At 37.7% G+C, this 22,603-nt stretch overlaps 1 protein-coding gene across 3 annotated transcripts in view; it reads left to right on the top strand.

Moving 5' to 3' along the window:
* Positions 1-22,603, top strand: part of UVRAG (UV radiation resistance associated) — a 361,575-nt gene that overhangs the window by 48,751 nt on the left and 290,221 nt on the right. For 2 of the 3 annotated variants that reach the window (XM_066249894.1, XM_066249913.1), the window contains exons 3-4: positions 8,542-8,576; positions 19,696-19,857. In XM_066249894.1, the coding sequence (XP_066105991.1) occupies positions 8,542-8,576; positions 19,696-19,857 (197 nt within the window). The remainder of the gene's footprint in view (positions 1-8,541; positions 8,577-19,695; positions 19,858-22,603) is intronic. The other variant, XM_066249903.1, reaches the window with a different exon arrangement.

Below are 22,603 nucleotides of genomic sequence, written 5' to 3'. Positions count from 1 at the left end.
AGTTCATATAATCTCATATCTGTAATTCCTTGTATATATGGAGTCGTTTTTTAGAATTGGCACATGGTTTCTTTTAATTCAGTTTTATGTATTGAAATGCGAATTCTTCCATAAATGACAGTTCTAAAAGTAGACCCAATATGTGATTCAATATCACAAGTATTTTTTGAATACATATTAGATGAAAGGGACTTTGATATAATCAGTTGACTTTATGTTGGATGCTTTAAGAGAGGAAGCATGGTATAATGACAAGAATATTGGATTAGGATAGAAAATATCAATACTACTTACAGCTCAGCTATTTACTAGCTGTTTGACTTGGGACAAAGATCATGGCTTTTTAAACTTCATTTTTCCCATTTGTAAAGTGGAGATTATGAGGTCTTATGAAGCTGGCAAGACTGAGGATCAACTGAGATAAAGTGATAACAGTAGGTATGATGTTATTAAAGGTCTTCATATATATTTGTGTGTGTGTGTTTGTGTGTGTGAGAGAGAGAGGGAAAGGGAGAGACAGGAAAGGAGACAGATGAGAAGCATCAAGTTTTAATTGCGGCACTTTAGTTGTTCATTGATTGCTTCTCATATGTGCCTTGACTGGGGTGCTCTAACTGAGCCAGTGACCTCTTTGCTCAACTCAGTGACCTTGGGATAGAGCCAGTGACCATGGGGTCATGTTGATGTTTGCACGCTCAAGCTTGCAACCCCATGCTCAAGCCCAATGGGCCCTCACTCAAGTCGGCAACCTCAGGGCTTTTTGAATCTGAGACCTCAGCATCCCAGGTTGATGCTTTATCCACTGAATCGCCACCAGTAAGGCAAAGGTCTTCTTATTAATAAAAGGTGGAATTATTTTAATAAAAGTTATTGAGGATTTGAATTTTGTCCTTTGGCAAAGATGAAATATTTAAATGACATTTATTTTTTGGTTTTAATTACTTTTAAAAACCATTATTATCAAAGCAGTAGTTGTTTTAGCAAATATTTTCTTTTTTTTTTTAATTTTAATACCAGCATAAGCTTATTAAAAAATTCAATCAGGAATTATGTTGAGTAGAACCTCCCCACCCTCCAGTGTAAATAGCATTAAAGTACCTTTTAAGGATGAAAAAGGACTCTAAAATCTGCTATTTTCACATAATTTTATTTGATTTTTATTTTTTACTTTGACCATCGTGTATTTTTAAAATAATTGCTGTAATCTGAGTGAATAATGCTAGCTATTATACCAAATACCACAGATCTCAGTAGCTTAACATAACAAATTTCATACTCTAAGCTCAGTGTGGGGGTGTTCTGTATCAGGCACTGTTCTGACTGCTGTCTGCTAAGTGGTGACTCTGGGGTCCAGGCTGCTTCTGTTTTGGAATGCTGCTGTCATTAACACATGACCTCTGACACAGCAAGAGAGAGATAATTTGAGGGAAATTTTTTTCTTAATTAAAAAAAAAAATTATTGATTTTTGAGAAATAAGAATAGAGAGAGGCGGACAGACAGAAGCATTGTTTTGTTGTTCTACTTATTTATGCACTCATTGGTTGATTTTTGTATGTGTCCTGACTGGGGATAGAACCCAACCGTAGCATATCAGGATGACACTCTAACCAGTGGAGTTACCCGGCCAGGGCCTGAGGGAGATTTTTAAAAATGGAAATAGCCCAGCTTAATTCCATCACATTCTATTGGCCATAGATCTGCATCATTCTTTTTAGATGAAAAGAGGCCTAGGAAATGTTGTCTTCCTATGTATCTAGGAGGAAAATAAACAGCTTGGTTGCTATTTGTCCTAAATGTATAAGCATTTTTGCAAACTTTAATACATTTGATCTACTGTTCACTAATACTGGTTTTATCATTAGCAATATATGACAGTGTCAGAGTATTTTAAATTTTTGATAGGTTTCTATAATCAGTTCTTGATCATTTTCATAGAACTTCTGTGTCCTTGCTCTCCAGAGTTATATCTGATAATAACGATTAACATTGTACTTAGAGCATTTTAGGTATTTGGTAATGGTTGCAATTGTTATTAGAACTGTAATGTTAACAATCGTAATAGTAGTTTCTAAAAAGAGAGTAGTCATGGGACTGGTTAATGACCATGATGTAAGAACTTGTCTAAGAGAGATGAGGAAAGTGATTTTTGTTTTTGTCTTTTGTCTTTTTGCTCAGATTACATTTTGAGCTTAGAAATTATCATTGACTATTTCTTGAAGTTATCTCAATAAAAGGATCATTAACACCATTAGGGAATAGCTGGTGGTTTTGAATCTATCACTAACTGGCCAACCCTTTGGCTAGGGCAGTGGTCAGCAAACTCACTAGTCAGCAGAGCCAAATATCAACAGGAAGTTGCTGCCATTTTCTTTGGCAGCAGTGGGTTTAGGCCAGCAGCAGCGACAGAGATGCGCATGTGTGGGCTCTCCTGAGGCCTCCTCGTCCAGGGCTGGGATTTAGTTGATGCTGAGTTGCGCATCTCCCACATGTGGCTTGCGAGCCGCGGTTTGCTGACCACTGGGGTAGGGCATTTAGTTAATTTATCTCTACAATGAGAGGATTGATGATTTCTGAGACTTCCTTATGTTCCAAAATGTCATGGATGAATGAAGTCTTTTCATGGTGGTTTTGTCAGGCCCATGTGTTGGGCTCTATAACTTTTATCTACCATAAGGGGAACCAAGAGCTGTTTCCTTACTAAACCTAGCTAATACTTTATTTTATTGGACCTGTGATAATAAACACAGGTCCAGTTATTTATTTCATGATCATTATGTGGCCGTTGGCCTAGGAAGACCATGCTAGAAAGCAAATTGGCTCTTCTTACAAAACCACTTGTACCACCTGTGTAGAGGCATCATTTGTTAGTTTTAAAAGACAAGTTTTTTTTAATAAGAATATCTCAAATGTTAATTTCTAAATTATTATTTTATTTTAGCTGAATTCAGAGCAGGTCCTAAGAAGTTATATATGAAAATTTAAAAAAATTGACATCTTTTAGTGTCCTTAGGAGGCTGTCTACTTTTTAGTTAGTTTGAATCAAGCACTAACACATTGTTCTCTCTGGAGAACAATGTCTTGTGTTTTGGATGAGAACCTAGTTTTTAATCCTGGTTTCCTCTTAAACTTGAAAATTTTATAAAATCAAGCTTGTTCTTAAGCCATAGTTATTTTCTTACTATGAAATGTGAATGCCTGTCCTCTCCTGGAAAATCAACCAGATATTTGGAATATATCGAAGGATGAACTCTATATAATCCAGTTTGGAGATCTCATCCATGTCTCCTAGTTTTAGATATGCTTTGTCACTAATAACTTGCAAAATGTTCTTAGCTTGAATCCTCCCCTCTGAACTCATACTCCTATATTCAATTGCCTACTTACTCTACATCTTTATTTGGAGTCCAGTAGGTAACTTAAAGTTGATATATTCAAAACCATATTTTGATATTCCAGCTCTGAACCACCTCCTGTATTCTTTCTTCTTTCAGAAAATGGCAACTTCATTCTTTAATATTTTTGGCCAAAAAACTTGGAATCATCCTGTATTGTCCTCTTTTGCATCAATCTTTTTATATATGTATCTATGTATTTATGTATTTTAGAGAGAGAGAGAGAAAAACATCAACTTGTTGTTCCACTTATTTATACCTTCATTGGATCCTTGTATGTGCCCTGATCGGGGATCAAACCCTCAACTGTGGTGTATTGGGATGATGCTCTAACCACCTGAACTACGTGGCTAGGACTATCCCACATTCAGTCTTTTAGCAAATACTTTTGGCTCTTACTATCAAAATATATCTATAATATAATCATTCCTACTACCTCCAAATCACTATCATCTCTTGCCTGAATTGTTGAAGTAGACTTCTGTTAAGTTAGCCTACTCATGTATCCTCTTCAGTATGTTCTCAACTGAGGTCTCATTAAAATTGAAGTGAGATCATGTTATTCCTCTCCTTAAAACCCTCCAGTGTCTTCCCATCTTACTCTGTAAAAGCTAAAATCCTAAAGGTTTTTCAGAAGGCTTTCATGATCTGACCCTCTGTTACTCTCGGGACTCATCTCCTACTCTTCTGCTTCTCGGTTCCCACCACACCAACTTTGCTGCTCCATGAATATATCAAGTTTACTTCAATTGAAAGGCCTCTGCACTTGCTGTGTCTTTGCCTGTGCACACTTTTTCTTGACATCTACACGATGAGCTCCTCTACCCACTTTCAGGTCTTTACTCTGAATGTTTTCTCAGAGAAATTTTTCTGATCGCTGACTAAACCCTTTGAAAAATTGTGACTACTTTTCTCCTGTTTTTCGTGCTTTATTTTTCTCCACAATACTTAAGATCATTTGACATACTGTATGTTTAACTCTTTGGTTAATATATGTCTCTCTCCACTTGAATGTAAACTCCACGAGAGCAGAAAATTTAAAGTCAGTAACTTTTAGGTCACTTTTGTTCACTGCATTATTTCCAATACTTGGAACAATGCTTGGCACATACTGTGAGTTAAGTGTATATTTTTTTTCATTAAATTTTTGAATAGCTAATGCAGTTAATGGTTCAGAATATACATGAAGTGCATTTCATGGTATATATATATATGTGTGTGTGTGTGTGTGTGTGTGTGTGTATAAAGGTTTGTATTAAAGTCTTGCTTTCATCTGTTCTGTTTCCCTAGTTTTCTACTCCACTCTGATAACCACTGTTACTCATTTCTTGAGATTCTTTATACAAATACAAGTTAAATTAGTACCAAGCTATATATATTTCTGTGCTTTGAAATTTTCATTTAATATGTCTTCAATGTTTTTTTTTATATTTAAAATGTTTTTCTGTATCCTAAATGTTTTTTCTTATTGGTTCATAGAGAGCTTCCCTACTTTTCTGCATAGTTTTGCATTGAGTAGTGTGCCATAAATTATTTGACTGGCTCCTATTGATAGACATTTATAGGTGGTTCCCGTCTTTTGCTGTACACACAGTACTGTATTAAGTAACTTTATAAGCACATTATTTTCTAAATTTTGAGAAGCAGAAGTACAAAGAGAGTGTATATTTATAGACTTGGTAGATATTAGAAAATTGTCCTTGCTTACATTCCCAGTTGTTATGTCTTTGCCCCAGAGCCTCACAGTACAATCAAACTTTTGAGTTTTTGCCCATCTGATAGGTGAAAAGTAGATAGTATAGTTTAAGTTTGTATTTCTTTTATTGTGAGTGAAGTTGAAGTCCTAGAAAAGCATTTGTTGAGTGAATGGAATGCTGCAGAACAGCTAGAACGTGCCAGTGGTGCTGTGCTCTGCAGCCTCTGGTTGCTTTGTTTAGGCTGTGGCATGGATAGAGAAATGTTTGCATCTAATGGTCTCTTTTATGTAGAAATAGATCTTGGATGAGCATCTTTTTGTTCAAATTGAATTAATTAAAAATTCATGGAATTGTAATAAAAATTTTAATTTATAGTGTCAAATAATATAATTCAATTTGAGTTAATAAAAAATGATAGAACTGTATTAATAAAAATATAATTCATAATTTACCATTTCTTTTGAGCCTCACAACAACCCTGTTATTTTTCAAGTGTCATTCTCTTTTGAAAGGTAATATGCCCAAAAAAGTTGACTTGACCATGGTCAAGCTTATGCATGGTAGATTGGGGACTAGAACTATTTTTTTCCTTTTTTTTTAGTGAAAGAGACAGAGACAGAGAGAGGGACAGATAGAGAGACAGACAGGAAGGGAGAGAGATAAGAAGCATCAGTTCTTTGTTGTAGCACCTTAGTTGTTCATTGATTGCTTTCTCATATGTGCCTTGATCGGTGGTGGTGAGGCTATAGCAGACTGAGTATCCCCTTGCTCAAGCCAGTGATCTTGGGCTTTAAGCCAGAGACCTTTGGGCTCAAGCTAGAGATCAGAAGATCATGTCTATGATCTCAGAGACCCCGCGCTCAAGCTGCATGAACCCGCGCTCAAGCTGGGGACGTCGGGGTTTCGAACCTGGGTCTTCCGCATCCCAAGCCAACGCTCTATCCACTGTGCCACTGCCTGGTTAGGTGGGACTGGAACTATTTTTGATTCTAAATTCTTCTAAATTCACTATTCTGTTTTTCACCATGCTGCTAATTTTATTGACAATATTTTAGATGTAACAGAATGATAGACTGTTTAGGTCCATGGTTAGCATGTTAGAAATTACCTTAGACTTGATTTCTTTCCAAATTGTGTGACTCCTTCATTGATCTCTCTGCATTTAAGTTAGCAAGTCCATTTTGAAGGTTTCAAGGAGAAGGAAAATTGTTCAATTTCATTTATACAAACAATCAGGTAGCAAAGTTTTGAAAGAATTCTATTCATCTTCTAAGAGCTGGAGATACTTATTTTGGAAATTGTTTAATTAATTTAACTTTGTAGATTAAGCTGAGGAATTTTCTCCCTTGAAAGGAAAAAGGAATACTTAATTTTTTCCCACTGATTTTTAAAGTAATACTACAATGTAAAAGTATAAATACCTTGTTATAAAAATGAACACCTTTTTAGTCCCTTTAGTGTTTTTTCTAAAAAAAAAAAAGGCATATATAAATTTGAATATATGGATATATACAAATACATACATACATAAGTATCTATAATTAATTTACAGTTGGAATAGTTGGTTAACCTTTTGGGGAATAAATGAAAAGAGTAATACTTAGTGTTGCCTAGTGTTGGGGAACAGTTTTTATTTTGAAAGAGAGAATGTGTGAGTGTGAGCAGGAGGGGAGAGAAAGGATGAGAAGCATCAACTCGTAGTTGCTTTCACTTTAGCTGTGCATTAATAAGTGACCAATCGTCCTCCTTTAGGTGTTATAAAGTACTGCACCCCAGATTCTGAAAGGCACTGTACCTCATTTCATCAAGTTCACATAGAGACACCCAGTCCAGATGAATTTTGAAGAGTTTTATTAGAGGAGGAGAGTTATTAAATATGCCGGCCGCATATGGCTGACACGGGGCATCAGACCCAAATCGTGCAGTCCCAAAAATAGTTCAGGGGCTGCTTATATCACACATGGGCGGGGGAGGGCATGATGTTATGGTGTAGGCTGGCAACATTTGTTTAGGGATACACAGAAACATTAAGACTTTCAAGGTAACACAAAGATATATACAAATTTTTCAAGGTTCATCTTCCCCCACTAGCCTAGAGGTATTTTACTCTCAAGATTCCAAGAAGGGGGAGGAACTACAATCAATGCAAGGTGGTATGTAAATTCTGCCTCCTATTGAAAGAGAAGTTTCTTGGTTAATCTTTATTTTAGATTTAAAACTAAATGACCCATTGTTCTCGCAAGCTAGAATATTTTATGTTCTTCTCCCTCTCCTCTCTAAAGGAGGGACTGTGTGCCACCACCAATCAGATAGACAAACAGTTATTTTTGTAGGTGGGATTGTAAATTGGTACAATATATTTAGAGAATAAATTGACAATATCTATCAAATTCATATTTTTCTTTTTGTCTTGCAGTTTTATTTCTAATAGTTTATCCTATAGATTCAAATATGTTAGTGTAGATATCTTTCAAAGATTGCTTATTTATAACATTACTTGAAATATCTAAAAATTAGCAGTAACCTAAATGTTTATCAGTAAGAGATACTTTGAAAAAATTCTGTTTAGCAGTAGGAGATTCTGTTGAAAAAAATCAACAATGCTACTCCTTTATGGTGCTTACAAAGAAAGGTTTAATATATGAGATATAAGTTTCAATTTATTAGGAAAAAATAGTTTGTCCATGTATCATCTAAAAGCATCTCAAGGACTAGTAGTATTTGCATCATGCTTGGGAAATAGTATCTTATAGCAACCTGAGGATACAGGGTCCTTGTGAGCTCTGCAGAGACAGAGAGCATCCTGGAGGTAGGTAACTTGGCAAGGTCAGCAGGGAATGTTGGAGGCTGGTTGGAAATGTTTGCCCGAACTTCTGTCACATTTTTCTCTTTTGATTGTGTTTTCAGGTTTTGTAACAGTTAACATATACTTGAAGGTTTGTAGGATCATGCTTACAGAGGATTTTTGGTTATTAGTTTAATTCTTTAAGTTGTCTAATGATAAATGGGCCCACAGAAATTAGAATATTAATGACAGGTGGAACTATATATAACTTATGTTACCTGGTTGATAGATCCATATTCACTCCACAATACTACAATGCATAATCATAAGAGATGTTTGAGAAAAACAGGGCATATGGAAGCAGTTGTAGAGTGGCAGTAGGTAGGGAGAAGAAAATCTGAGTTTTAAGGACACAAATTTGAATCTAGGATAAAAGGAACCATTAAAGTAAAAGTAAGTAACTTAAATCTTAATTGGTTTTGACCTTTAAAACACCTTTATTTATATTTTAATTTATTTTTTACAGATAAAGCTATAGAGAAGATAGATCCGTTGAAAATATTTTAAAATGTTTTACTGATACATATGTTAGAAAATTTACCGGATTAAGAGTTAATGAGCTTATTTTCTTCCATATCACTTATCGTTCTTTTTCTTTTTTTCCAGAATTTTATAGAAGTGAAGTGATTAAGAATTCCTTGGTAAGTTTGCCTTCTGACAGGTACATATGACTAAGCCTGTAATTCCTGTTTCAGAAAATGCTGAGACATAAAATAAAGCTAAGTTCAGTTGTGGTACAATCCTTCTACAGTTTGGTTGATTACTGCTTAAATCTTCATTGATTTGTTCATTGCTGTATCTCTTGTGCTTAGAATATGTCTGGCACATAGTAGGTGCTTGATAAATATTTGTTGAATAAACTGATATTTTTTTTCTATTAAAAACTTTTTTTTAACTCAAAATTTTATAATTCTATCACTTCTGTATACTAGAGAGGCTTTTGACTTACCAAACATTATAATAAATGATATCTTTGTTTAGATAGAGTTCTTAAAATTTTTATGTCTAGGGCCATCGTATAGGATCCTTCCAGTTTTTGGGAATGATGTTACTTAGAAATTTGAAAGTGTGCTACTTTTGATAATCTATACATTTGGTATTTGCATTATTAATGGCTCACTTTATTGGGCCATGTTGATAAAGAAGAAGAGCTTTAGGGTAATGATTATATCCCTTTAATGGTCCAAGACCACACTGGAGTTGGCTGCTGTCCACATGTTTAGACCTCATCTCCTAATATTTTTTCTCAGTCATTGTACTTTAGGCATACCTCATTTTTTAGGGCTTTAAAAATACCAAGCTTGTCTTGTTCCTTATACCTAGAACTCTTGTTTCCCTGGCTCTTCATCTGGCTGAAGAAATCTTTGAGATCTCAACTATGACACTTCTGCTAGGCTTCTCTGACTATTCTATCATCTAAAGTAGTTTCCTTTCCCTTATTCACTGTTTTTCATGTCACCTGTTTTATTTTCTTTAGACTGAGCATTTATCACTATTAGAAACTCTTATTCACTTACTAATTTGTGTTTCTTTATTATCTGTCTCACATCTACCAGAACATAAATTCCATGAGAGCAGGGACCTTGCCAGACTTGTTTGCCTTTGAAACCCTAAAGTGCAGAATAGTATAGATGCTCAGTGAGTATTTGTTAGATGAATAAGTGGATATTAGTGATGTATCATGTTTGCAGAATTTTTTTACAAATGTTATCCCATTTTGCCTGACCAGGTGGTAGCACAGTGGATAGAGCATTGGACTGGGACCTGGAGGACCGAGGTTTGAAACCCTGAGGTCGCTGGCTTTAGTATGGGCTCATCCGGCTTGAGTGAGGGCTCACCAGCTTGAGTGTGGGCTCACCAGCTTGAGTGCAGGGTCACTGGCTTGTGCGTGGGGTCATAGACATGACCCCATGTTTGCTGGCTTGAGCCCAAGGTCGCTGGCTTGAGCAAGGGGTCACTTGCTCTGCTGTAGCCCCTGATAAAAGCACATATGAGAAAGCAGTCAATGAATAACTAAGGTGCCACAATGAAGAATTGATGTTTCTCATCTCTCTCCCTTCCTGTTTGTCCCTGTCTGTTCCTCTTTCTGTCTCTCTGTCACAAAACAAACAAACAAACAAACAAAACAAAAAAACCCCCAAATGTCCCATTTTGAACCTTAAAAAGTATGTAAGGTAGATGGGGTAAGTAGATCTTAAGAAACTGACATACAGAGAGGCCCAACAACTTAGTTATACAGCTACAAGACCAGAACCTCAGTTCTTAGACCTTCTGTCTTAAAGTTTCTACTGCTCTTTCCTCTTCCTCAAGCTGTCTTTTGAATATCTCAAATATCATAATAGATTTGGATTCTAGGCCAAACAGGTTCCTGAAACTCATCTCTGATGAACTCCAGTCATCAGTAAAGCTCTTCATGCATTACATGTTCATGATAAATGACTAGCACCAGGCCTGGCACATAATAGGTACTGCACAAATATTACTATTTTCTTATCTTCTGGCTTAGGAGGAAATTGAAATAGCCCACAGAGAAGTGAGAGGTGGGAAGGGGTTTATGGAGTAGAATATACTTTGATTTATCTACTCCCTTTTACATAGTCAAAACTCTAGATGGAGGTGGTTTTACAACATCCCATTATATTTTCTCTGGATTTGTATTATAATGGACCCTATGCTGTAGTGGTACCTTACGGTATTATTATGCATTATAAGAATTGTATTAACTTGATATTCACTTGACTTCCAAATCCATATTTTTAAACATCATCTCTCTGAATGGTAATTCTTGTCTTCAGCTCCTTTTGACTCCTGTCTTTAAATAACTTCTGTACTCTATATTAATTTGTGACATCTTCATCCCTGGTGTACTTAAGCTGAGTAATGCTTTGTAAAATGGATTCCCGTCAAGGGAAGAGGGTTGAACAAAAAGACTTCCAAGGTCTTTTCAACTATAGTTTGTACTGCAGTTATATTTCCTGAGTATTCCACTTAATAACATTTGCTTGCATTGTACTTGTTCATGAATGTTTCATCTCCCAAAGTAGATGAAAGCTACTGAAGGTTGGAGACCGCCTGAAAATCTTTATGTCTCCACTGTTACTTCTGTCCTGTAGTGGTTTGCTAAATGTTGATTCATTGATATTTCCTTTTAAGGCTATTCTTGGAGATTGTGATATTTTTAGCAAGGATTGTTAGTTTCTTTTATGCCTTAATATAGGTTTGATAATCCTTAATTCTTTTCTTTTTGAAAGGATTCTTCTTAGCTTTTTGCCAAATCATTGTAACTGGTTCAGATTAGAGGGCGTTGAGCACCACAGGGGTTAGCTACTCTCAGGGAATAATATGCTGGGGATGGCACATTGTTACCTCCCTTCTTGCTGCCTCTGAAGAACTATAGATGAGTAGAATTTGATTTCTTCCCTGCCTAGAAGGTTTTAATATAGATATTTGTATTTCTCTGAAGTTAGAAGCGGGGAGGCAGTCAGGCAGACTCCCGCATGTGTCCGACCAGGATCCACGTGGCATGCCCACCAGGGGGTGAGGCTCTGCCCATCTGGGGCATTGCTCCCTTTCCGCCTGAGCCATTCTAGCACGTGAAGCAGAGGCCTTGGAGCCATCCTCAGCGCCTGGGCCAACTTTGCTCCAGTGGAGCCTTGGCTGCAGAAGGGGAAGAAAGAGACCAGGGATCTGGAAGGAGAGGGGGAGGGGTGGAGAAGCAGATGGACACTGCTTCTCTGTGCCCTGACCGGAAATCAAACCCAGGACTTTCACACGCCGGGCCGATGCTCAACTGCTGAGCCAACTGGCCAGGACCTGAGGTTTTAATTCTTAAACTATTGTTGTATTTGCTGAATGGAGTTAGTGGTTTAAATGCTTTTATTCCTCCCGGTGACCGTTGTGCTTGGCACATAGTGCTCAACAAATGTTTCTTATTGGATGAATTCTTCCACAAATATTTATTGACTGACCTCTGATTAGCTACTAAAGGACTAAGCAAAGTAATTATTTGTAGCTAAGATTTCAGTAAATTTTCACTCTAGTGAACTAAGTCAGACTCTGGCGAGCTGGTGAATAATATTTTTTACTTATGTAACTTGAGACTTTGACTCTTTTCTCTAGGTTTGTATTCTGAGCTTGGTTCTTAGACCAGAGTGGCCTGGTTTTGCCACTCTGACGTTAAAGGCAACATAGAAAAATGGACACAAGATTAAAAACAGTGTTTTCCTTAAAGGTTAGATAAACTGTCCTTACGTGCCTTTTCTGTGCCTCTTTCTAACTCCTGAAATCTCCAACTAAGTTCTGTCCAGTCAGCTTCCTGTGACGAGTGCAGCGTTCTATGCACTGTCCTGTGCACTTGCCACTAGCCACATGTGGCTCTTGAGCACTTGAATATGGTTAAGTCTTACTGAGGAACTGAATATTTAGTTTTATTTAATTTTAAATTAAATAGTCACAAGTGGCTAATGGATATAGTGTTGGATAGCTCAGTCTAGATGCTTCGGAAAGCTTTCTTACAAATCTGTTACCTTAGCAGGAAGAAATTTCTTATTTTGTGTGTGCTTTAAAAAGATTTTATACACACACACACACACACACACATATTGTACTTATACCACTAGTACCATTCTAAATAAATTTAATAGCTGTTCATGTGGTTGCCTCACGTGGTTGTCCTTTAATACATAGGATAAACCTCATGGAGTCAGGGACTTTGTGTACTTCATCTTTGTAGTCTCCACAGGCATTGTATTGTGTTTGGCTTGTACTTGGCAAACAAGCAAGGGAAAGACAATTTATAGTATATATATATGTGCTAATCCAAGTTGTCAGTTGTAAGATTCACCATTATTTCATGTTCACTAAGAAAAAATAAACACGTCTGAGCTGAAACACAGGGCCTTGGCAACAGTCCTGTGTGAATTGTGGTCAATCTTACTAACCTCTTATTACTTTGAAATTTCTTTTACACATTCCAAGGAAGTATTTATTTAGCAGTTTTTTCTTCCTTTATGTGTATTGCTTGACCTGTGATAGAGAATCTTTTGTATGTATCTCAGCAATAAAATATAAATCAGTTTCCTCAATTGTGGGAATTTCCTTATGTTCTGTAAAGAAGATGGATGAGGTTATTTCTCCATTGGTGGATATTTGCTTCTCTAATACCAAATTTGTGCCTCATTGCTTTATATCTTTGCCGTTATGCTTATATAAAAACTTAATACTTTTAATTGAATTTTATTAATTTTAAATCTTAATTTAATTTTAACATACATGGGTTTACAGATCTTAAGTATACATTTTGGTGAATTTTTTTCAAATTAAATACACCCATGTAACCAGTGTCTATCTAGATCAAGAAATAGACTTTCAGTGCCCCCAAAGCCCCCTCCTGCCCTCTTCAGTTACTGTTACCCTCTTGACTTTTAATGCCATAAATTAATTTTACTTGTTTTTGAATTTTATAGAAATGCATTCTTTGTGTCTGACCTCCATGTCTTAACTTTGTATCATAAGAGTCATTCATATTGTGAGGTGTATTTGTATTTGTTTATTCTACAGTATTTCATTCTGTGAATATGCCAGAATGTGTCCATTCTGTTGGATGGCGTTTGGTTTTCTGAGCTGAGTAGTGCTGCTATGAGCTTTCCTGTATATCTTTTGGTTGAAAGTATGTGTGCATTTCTGTTGGGTATATATCTAGGAGTGGACTTGCAGGGAATATGCTTGGTATCAGCTTTAGTATATGTTTCCAAACAGTTTTCCAAAATTATTGTTTTATTTATATTCTCACCAGCAGTCTGGTTACTCCATATTCTGAGAACACTTGTTATTTCTTTGATCTTTTTTAATATAGAATTTTATAGATATTATATACAATATATATAGATATACATTTTTGGTAGATATTATATATAAATTGTTGAATTTAAAATTTTGATATTAAAATTTTGGTAGATATTAAATTTTTGATAGAAATTTTTTTGTTTAAATCAAAATCAGTAAAGGTATTTAGTTGGCAATTAAACTCAACACAGTACCAACACATGCCTAACAGAACTGACAATAACAGTAGCTATTTTTAAGGTTGTGCATATAGAGGCATCTGATGACTGCCATCTGGTGGTCAAATATTATAGGATTGTATTGATTTTAAAATTTCTAAAATCAGAATTCATTGAACAGTGTGAAGAAAGTACATGTTAAAATTGGTAAATTAGAAATGTTAAATGGTAATAAATATAATGGAGTAAAATAAAGCAGGTAAAGGAGTTGCTTGTTTTTCTATGGTAGTCTTAGAAGATATCATTTGAGTAGATACCTGAAAGAAGGAAACAAACTCGGTATATATTAGAGGAGAGATCCAAGAAACAGGGAAGTACAAAGGCAGGAGTGTAACAGCCAAGCAGTTACCTGAAGCGGGGTGCTTTGAAGTTTTGCTGGGCAGGTGTGACAAAGTGGCAAGGGAACTGAGGAGCAGGGCAGCGGAGGAAATAATCTGAGAGACAGGAGATGATAGTGAAAGGCTGGATAGCAAAAGAGGAAGATTCTGGCCAGGTACAGTTATGGGCCACACAAAGCTACGAGCTTCTGGTGGACAAGGACCCCCAACTTAGTAATTTTTCTATTTTCTAATGTCCCCAGCACAAGACTTTACCCAGAGCTGGTCAATAAATGTCTGTTGCATTAAGTAACAAGAATAATCTACCTTTGACAGGTTAGATGGTGGGGATGTGTCTGCAAGTTATACATCAGAGTGATGGTTTCTTCTGATATATTTAGCATAGAATAATTACTGGTGAATGTATAATTCAACTTTAATGTCTCTGGCTTCAGTTTGCCATACCTTCCAAGTCATTTGTTAACTTTTGGGAACTTTTTTTTTTTTGGTTCAGCAGTAGGTTATATCCTTAATATGATTTGAGAGATTGTTGGTAATAACTGAAATGATTGAAGTAGTAAGAATGAAAGTAACTAAATTCTCTAAAGTAGATTTTTTACATTCACACAAGTAAAGATTTTTTTTTTTTATTTGTTTGTTTTTTGTATTTTTCTGAAGCTGGAAACGGGGAGAGACAGTCAGACAGACTCCCGCATGCGCCCGACCGGGATCCACCCGGCACGCCCACCAGGGGCTACGCTCTTGCCCACCAGGGGGCGATGCTCTGCCCCTCCGGGGGGGGGGGGGGTCGCTCTGCCCCGACCAGAGCCACTCCAGCGCCTGGGGCAGAGGCCAAGGAGCCATCCCCAGCGCCCGGGCCATCTTTGCTCCAATGGAGCCTTGGCTGCAGGAGGGGAAGAGAGAGACAGAGAGGAAGAAGGGGGGGGGGGTGGAGAAGCAAATGGGCGCTTCTCCTATGTGCCCTGGCCGGGAATCGAACCCTGGTCCCCCGCACGCCAGGCCGACGCTCTACCGCTGAGCCAACCGGCTAGGGCCAAGTAAAGATGAATTTTAATGAACCCATCTGTACCCATTGTAACAATTATGAAGTTAATTAGAAATGTTTTAAAAGGGGAATCTTAAAACTTTTATTAGAAAATTTAAAATCTCGCCTGACCTGTGGTGGCGCAGTGGATAAAGCGTTGACCTGGAAATGCTGAGGTCACTGGTTCGAAACCCTGGGCTTGCCTGGTCAAGGTACATATGGGAGTTGAAGCTTCCAGCTCCTCCCTCCCTTCTGTCTCTCCTCTCCTCTCTGTCTCTTCCTCTCCTCTCTAAAATGAATAAATAGAAATTAAAATTAAAAAAAAAAATAGAGTCGAAAATTTAAAATCTCATGGTGGGAGTAAGAACAGTGATAGCTAGTTTATGTGTGTGTGTTTTAATACATAAAAGGTATTCATTATTACCTGGCCTATGGTGGTGCAGTGAATAAGGCATCGACCTGGAATGCTGAGGTCGCCCTTTCGAAACCCTGGGCTTGTCCAGTTAAGGAACATATGACAAGCAACAAGCAAGCTATGAACAACTAAAATGAAGCAACTATGAGTTGATACTTTTCGCTTCCCTCCCCCTCTTCTCTCTGTAAAATCGATAAATAAAATCTTTTAAAAAATTCATTATTAAGTACCCACCTGTAATTCAAGTAGGGTGGATGCATTATATAGTTTCTTATGCTGATAACAATGTTATATGGTAAGAGGTATGCCTGTTTTATTAAGGAAACTGAGGGTCAAGCCCAGGAACTTGTTCTAGGCTGTAAATCTAGTGGTAAAACTGATGTTCAAGAGCCCTGCTTTTTTGCAGCATCTGGCTGCCTCCCTATAGACCACACTTCCTTCCACTGGCCGAATTTCTGCTAGAGTTCCAGTAGAGGTCAGTGATGAGCCTTATATCTGAGTAAACAAAGTTCTACAGCATGTATTTTTTAGGGAAAGCATGTGGCATAATTATCAGAACCATAAACTTCTGTTGTAATGTTGACTGCCAGAGCTCTTTTAAAAATCTTTGGGGGAAAAACTGAACTGAACTGTACAAATAGTCATTTAGGAGATACTGCCCTGTGTGATTCTCAAACTAATTTCTGTTTCAGTTGAATTTTGACTGAATGAATGACCATTTTATCTTTGTGGGTGTGTGTCTAAGTAGAAAGTTGGTGCCTCTTGCTTATGCCAAATTATGTTACTCCGGGTTACACTGCGTTTTCTAGCTTTTTTTCTGGTCAACTACTGTACATGATTTGGAGGGAGACTAAGATAATTGACACAGGCAATCATAGTACCAGGGAAGAAGAGGACTATTAAAACATGTAGGAGTATTATTTATCTCAGTTTGGGAGCTGGTGGTTAGTAAAGGTTTCTAACAGTATTCCTAAGTTGAAACATGAAGGATGAATAGAGAAGAAGGAGACGGGAAAGCAGATTTATTGGGCTGAGGAATATATACTACTGTAGTACAAATTAAGTATGCAGTTCTGGAGAGTTATCTTGTATGTTTTGAGAGAGTTAGAAGAACTTTTATGAATTCTTAGTTGTGTTTCTTGTGACCATACATTTGTCATTGAGTGATAAGAACAGTGACAGCTAGTTTGTGTGTGTGTTGAAAATTTTCTATATTTGTGTGTTTTTCAAATATATATGTATCAAGCAGTTATTGACCAGTAGTATAGAGAAATTGTCCTGGCAATAAATAATTTTAGATTCTCTTGTAGGTGGTTAAGAGGCAATGAACTTTTCAAAACTGAATATTCTGATATCCTGCCACTGTTAATTAGTGAAGATGAAATAGGTCCCTAAATGATAGTAGTACTTGAATAATTTGTTGTTTTGATAAATATAAATAAAATATAAATAAAAATAAAAAATATTTTTATATGGTAAATATAAATAAAAATCATTTTATGGGTCTTGACCATCACATTATTGAGCCACAAAGTCTTTGAATGTGTGGCAAACTGCCTCTAAACTCAGGAATTATTACTCATCGTCTGGCAGCTATTTTATGGAAGTACAAAGGAAGGTCACGGTAATAAGATTGACAACAGCTGTACCGTATTAACATTGTATTGGCTTAGAAAGGAAACCCAGGTCATCTATTCAGCCACAGAAAATAACTTCAAATGTCTACTCTCCCCTCCAAAGGCTTTTAATTTATTTTAGAATGCAGTATTGAAGAATATGTACTACAACAGCAGTTTCCAAAATCTTAGTCCCCTGTGCAGTCGGCTCTTCAGATACATTCACCAAGTCTTTACTTTTTTTCACTTTGGAAAGCAGTGGTTATTTCATGCTTTTTCTGGGGCTTATCATTGACAGTGAGATTTTGAAATTATATTATTATTATTTTTAAATTTACTTTTTCTTCTTTTCCGAGTGAGAGGATGAGAGATAGAGAGATGGACTCCTGCATGTGCCCTGACTGTGATCCTGGCAACCCCCATCTGGGGCTGATGCTCTGCCCATCTGGGGCCATGCTCACAACTGAGCTATTTTTAACATCCAAGGCAGAGGCTCCACTGAGCCATCCTCAGTGCCCAAGACCAGTGTGGTCAAACAATTGAGCCATGGCTGCGGGAGGGGAAGAGAGAGAGTGGAAGGGGGAGGGGGTAAAGAAGCAGACAGTTGCTTCTCCTGTGTGCCCTGACTGGCAATCAAAATGGAATGGCTGCCTTTTCAGGTGGTATAATTTGAAGGCCAGGAAGGTCCTTCAACTCCTGCTCTTAGGCTTTTCAGCCTAAATTTACATCCTGATGAGATACCTTCGTTTGATTTGTAAGATGCTGTCCTTTCCCCATTATTGGTTTTTTCTGTTGTTTATTTTATTGATTTTAGAGAGAGGAAGGGAGAGAGCAAGAGAGAAACAGGAACACTGATCTGTTCCTGTATGTGCCTTCACCGGGGATTGAACCAGCAACCTCTGTGCTTTAGGATGATGTCCTAACCAACTGAGCTATCTGGTCAGGGCTGGATCTTTTTTTTTTTTTTTGTATTCGGGGAGAGACAGTCAGACAGACTCCCGCATGCGCCCGACCGGGATTCACCCGGCACGCCCACCAGGGGCGATGCTCTGCCCCTCCGGGGCGTCGCTCTGCCCCGACCAGAGCCACTCTAGCGCCTGGGGCAGAGGCCAAGGAGCCATCCCCAGTGCCTGGGCCATCTTTGCTCCAATGGAGCCTTGGTTGCGGGAGGGGAAGAGAGAGACAGAGAGGAAGGAGGGGGGGTGGAGAAGCAAATGGGCACTTCTCCTATGTGCCCTGGTCGGGAATCGAACCCGGGACCCCCGCACGCCAGGCCAATGCTCTACCGCTGAGCCAACCGGCCAGGGCCTGGATCTTTTAAATATTAGTTTTCTTACTTTTTGTGGAGATATAGCACATTAAAGGCACAAGTTATAGTCTGATGACTTTTCAAAGAGATCAGTGTAACCAGATCAAAAAACAGAATATTGTCAGCCCCTCTTGTGCTCTCTCTCCAGTTACCACCTTCTCCTAGCACCATAGATTAGTTCTGCTGGTTTTTGAACTAGCAGTTTTTGAAAACATGGCATGTATTCTTTTGCTTTGTATATGTAGTATTTGTGAGATTGACCATATTGTTGCATGTAGTAGTTAAGTAACCTTAAAACCTTTCAATTGCCCCACATCCTTCTATACAGTAAGGAACTGCTTCTTTGGCAAAGTATAAAATCTCTTTCAGTTTAGTCCCATTTATCTCTCTAGCTTTGTGTCTTGTCACTCTTGTGTGCCATCCACTCTTCGCAATTTCACACCTCTGAGCCCTTCCTTGTTTGTCTTGTTCCTTTGCCTGGAATTCCTTATTTTAACCAAGTAAAATCCTGTTTGTTCTTTAAAAGTTTCATAGCCTTCTGTGATGTCTTTCCCCTGTTCCTTCAAAGTTTATTATTCCATTCTATGCTACTGTGTAACCTTTGGCATCATTCTGTTATTGAACTTTTCATGAAACAGTAAAATTATTTAAGTAGAGGTTTGTATCCAGTAGGTTTGAGGGCATTGATTATGTGTCGGTTCTTATTAATTGTGTCTTAATTGTTGAATAAATAACTAATCATAAGAAGCTGTATTAATAAGAGATTAAGAATATATGCTCCTTTTAAAGACTATAAATAAATAAGCAGAGAAATGTAAAAATAACATTATCACCCCTGTCATGTTAATTATAATGCCTTCTTGGTTTACTTAAGCTTGTAATATAATATATTTATGAAGTCTTTGTTTTTTAAAAATGAAATGATCTACAACCTAATGGAAATAACTGTAAACAGGTGAGAGTCTTCCTAAAGCATGTTTTCATTTCCATCAACAGAATCCAACGTGGCGGAGTCTTGATTTTGGAATAATGCCGGACCGTCTCGATACATCTGTGTCTTGTTTCGTGGTGAAGATATGGGGTGGAAAGGAGGACGTCTACCATCTGCTGATTGAGTGGAAAGTCTGCTTGGATGGGCTGAAATACTTGGGTCAGCAGGTAATTTTGAGGCTGCAGTTTTAAGTTGTTGTGTTCTCTAAATTAACCTTTTTCTTTTGACCATTTCTGTTGATTCTTCTGATTCCAGATTTTATGATTTTTTTTTTTTTTTTTTTTTTTTTACAGAGGCAGAGATAGACAGGGACAGACAGACAGGAACGGAGAGAGATGAGAAGCATCAATCATCAGTTTCTCGTTGCGAGATGCGACTTCTTAGTTGTTCATTGATTGCTTTCTCACATGTGCCTTGACCGTGGGCCTTCAGCAGACCGAGTAACCCCCTGCTGGAGCCAGCGACCTTGGGTCCAAGCTGGTGAGCTCTTTGCTCAAGCCAGATGAGCCCGCGCTCAAGCTGGCGACCTCGGGGTCTCGAACCTGGGTCCTTCTGCATCCCAGTCCGATGCTCTATCCACTGCGCCACCACCTGGTCAGGCAGATTTTATGATTGTTTATCTTACCAAGTAACCTTTAATTAAAAAAACTTTTGAAGGAGGACCCCAATCTGCTTATTTAAGGTGTTTTTTTTTTGTAGCAAAGAATATGCTTTCTCATAGCACACGGCTTCTTCTATCTTATTTGATGTTTCCCCCCTATAATCTGAAAATAAAGTTGAAAATAAGGAACAAGCAATGAACATGCTGTTAAACTTCTTCTCCTATGACCAGTAGAGCTGGGTTATTCTAGGAATAAGAAGAGCTACTTACTCTATATTGGGCGCAGGGCTGACAAATAGGCATATGAACTATTTCCCATTCCCCATGAGTGATGTAGCAAGGTGGTCCTTGCACTCTTCTAGCTGAGCTCAGAAGTAGCTCCACCATCCTTTCTAACACGGTGTATATGCAACTTACGTTAGAACTCATATGAAATGAAAACTATATGCCATCCCCAGACCTAGGTTATTAACAATTAACATTAATAGCAGCCTTGTGAAGGTTGATATTAATTGCCCTTATTTTCCAGATGGGAAAATTGAACCTGAGGGAATTTAAGACACTACTTAAGATCACATAGCTACCTGGAGCTAAGATTTAAGTCCAGATCTGGCTGACTTAAGAATTCATCTTGTGTGCTGTAGCACCCTGGTATATATATATACATGTAGTCCTTGGTAACCACCCACTGTACCCTGGAATGAGTGCCATTTCTGTTCTGTGGGACGACTGTTAAAGATAACCCTAAAATGCTAGTCATAGCTACAAACATCCCTGATGTTTCTTAATATTTTATTTAATATATACTCTGTGGCATGTATTTCTTTTAAAGAAACAATGTAATTCTACTTATTTTTTTCAGATTGAAAAAACTCTGCCCTTATTTTGCTTACCACACTGTATTTTGTCTCCTATAGTGATCAGAACAATGTATGTGATAGATATTTTCCTTAATTAAATTCTAACCTGCTACAAATTCTTGATTATTTTTTTGTTTTTTTTTTTTCTGTTTTAGGGCTGGTCTTAATTAAAAATGATAAAATAATAACTTTTGGCTTAGGGACTTCCTCCTTTCTTTCAGTACCAGAAACTTGTTGCATTTAGGTTGGCCAGCCATGGCCTGGGCTGAGTGAAGTCCATGCTCTTTCTATCTTCCCACATGGTGTCGTTGGCTCTCTATGGATAGACTATGATATTAAGCACTTGTTTATTTTTCTCCTGAAAGTATCTACATTTTGTGGAGGATGGTGCTTCTTAACATTAGTGTTTCAGGGGTATAGGCCATAGAATTGTAGGAGAGGTTTTGGCCCAAGAAGATGGCCTTCATCAGCCTGACCAGGTGGTGGCGCAGTTGATAGAGCATCAGACTGGGATGCAGAGGACCCAGGTTTGAAACCCTGAGGTTGCAGGCGTGAGCGCAGGTTATCTGGCTTGAGCGCAGGCTCATCTGGCTTGAGTGTGGGCTCATCGGCTTGAGCATGGGCTCACCAGCTTGAGTGTGGGGTCGCTGGCTTGAGTGTGGGATCATAGACATGACCCCATGGTTGCTGACTTGAAGCCCAAGGTCACTGGCTTGAGCAAGGGGTCACTCGCTTTGCTGTAGCTGCCCCCCCACCAAGGCACCTATGAGAAAGCAATCAATGAACAACTAAGGCGCTGCAACGGAGAATTGATGCTTCTCATCTCTCTCCCTTCCTGTCTGTCCCTATCTGTCCCTCTCTCTGACTCTCTGTCTCTGTCAGAAAAAAAAAAAAGATGACCTTATTATACTTTTCAATTCACACATTCCTTAAATGATCATCTTCTTAAAATATCCAACTGTGCTTATGTCTGACCTGCCCTAATTTCAGAGATTTAGCATTTAGGTGTCTTCATACAAAATTGGTAATGCTGGCATAACAGAGAACAAGAGAAAGAGAGAGCATATTTTTTTTAAGTCAGTTAGAAACAATAGAATTGTAGAAATTTAAAACTCACCTATGAGATAGGTATAACAAGTTATATGCTACTAGGAAATTAGATAAAATAGAATTACAAATTTTTAGAGGAAAGGTAAGACTAAAATGTATCAGGATAATAGCCAGAATCACTTAGATTCATCGATCTGCTTTCTACCAGGCATTGTTCTTAGTGTGAAGGATCTAGAGATGAGTAAGAGAAGATTCTTAGACCCCATAAACCGGTAACATACTGATTGCTACATAGAATGCTATGGGAGTACATGAAGGAGGTATTTAGACAAGCCTGGATAGAGTCAGGGAGGGCTAAGTTTGGAATGACATGTTTTTTATAAGTTAGATTTGTTGATGTAT

Source organism: Saccopteryx bilineata, chromosome 1 (assembly GCF_036850765.1).
Source record: "Saccopteryx bilineata isolate mSacBil1 chromosome 1, mSacBil1_pri_phased_curated, whole genome shotgun sequence".
NCBI lineage: Eukaryota > Metazoa > Chordata > Mammalia > Chiroptera > Emballonuridae > Saccopteryx > Saccopteryx bilineata.
This window is presented reverse-complemented; position numbering and strand designations above follow the sequence as displayed.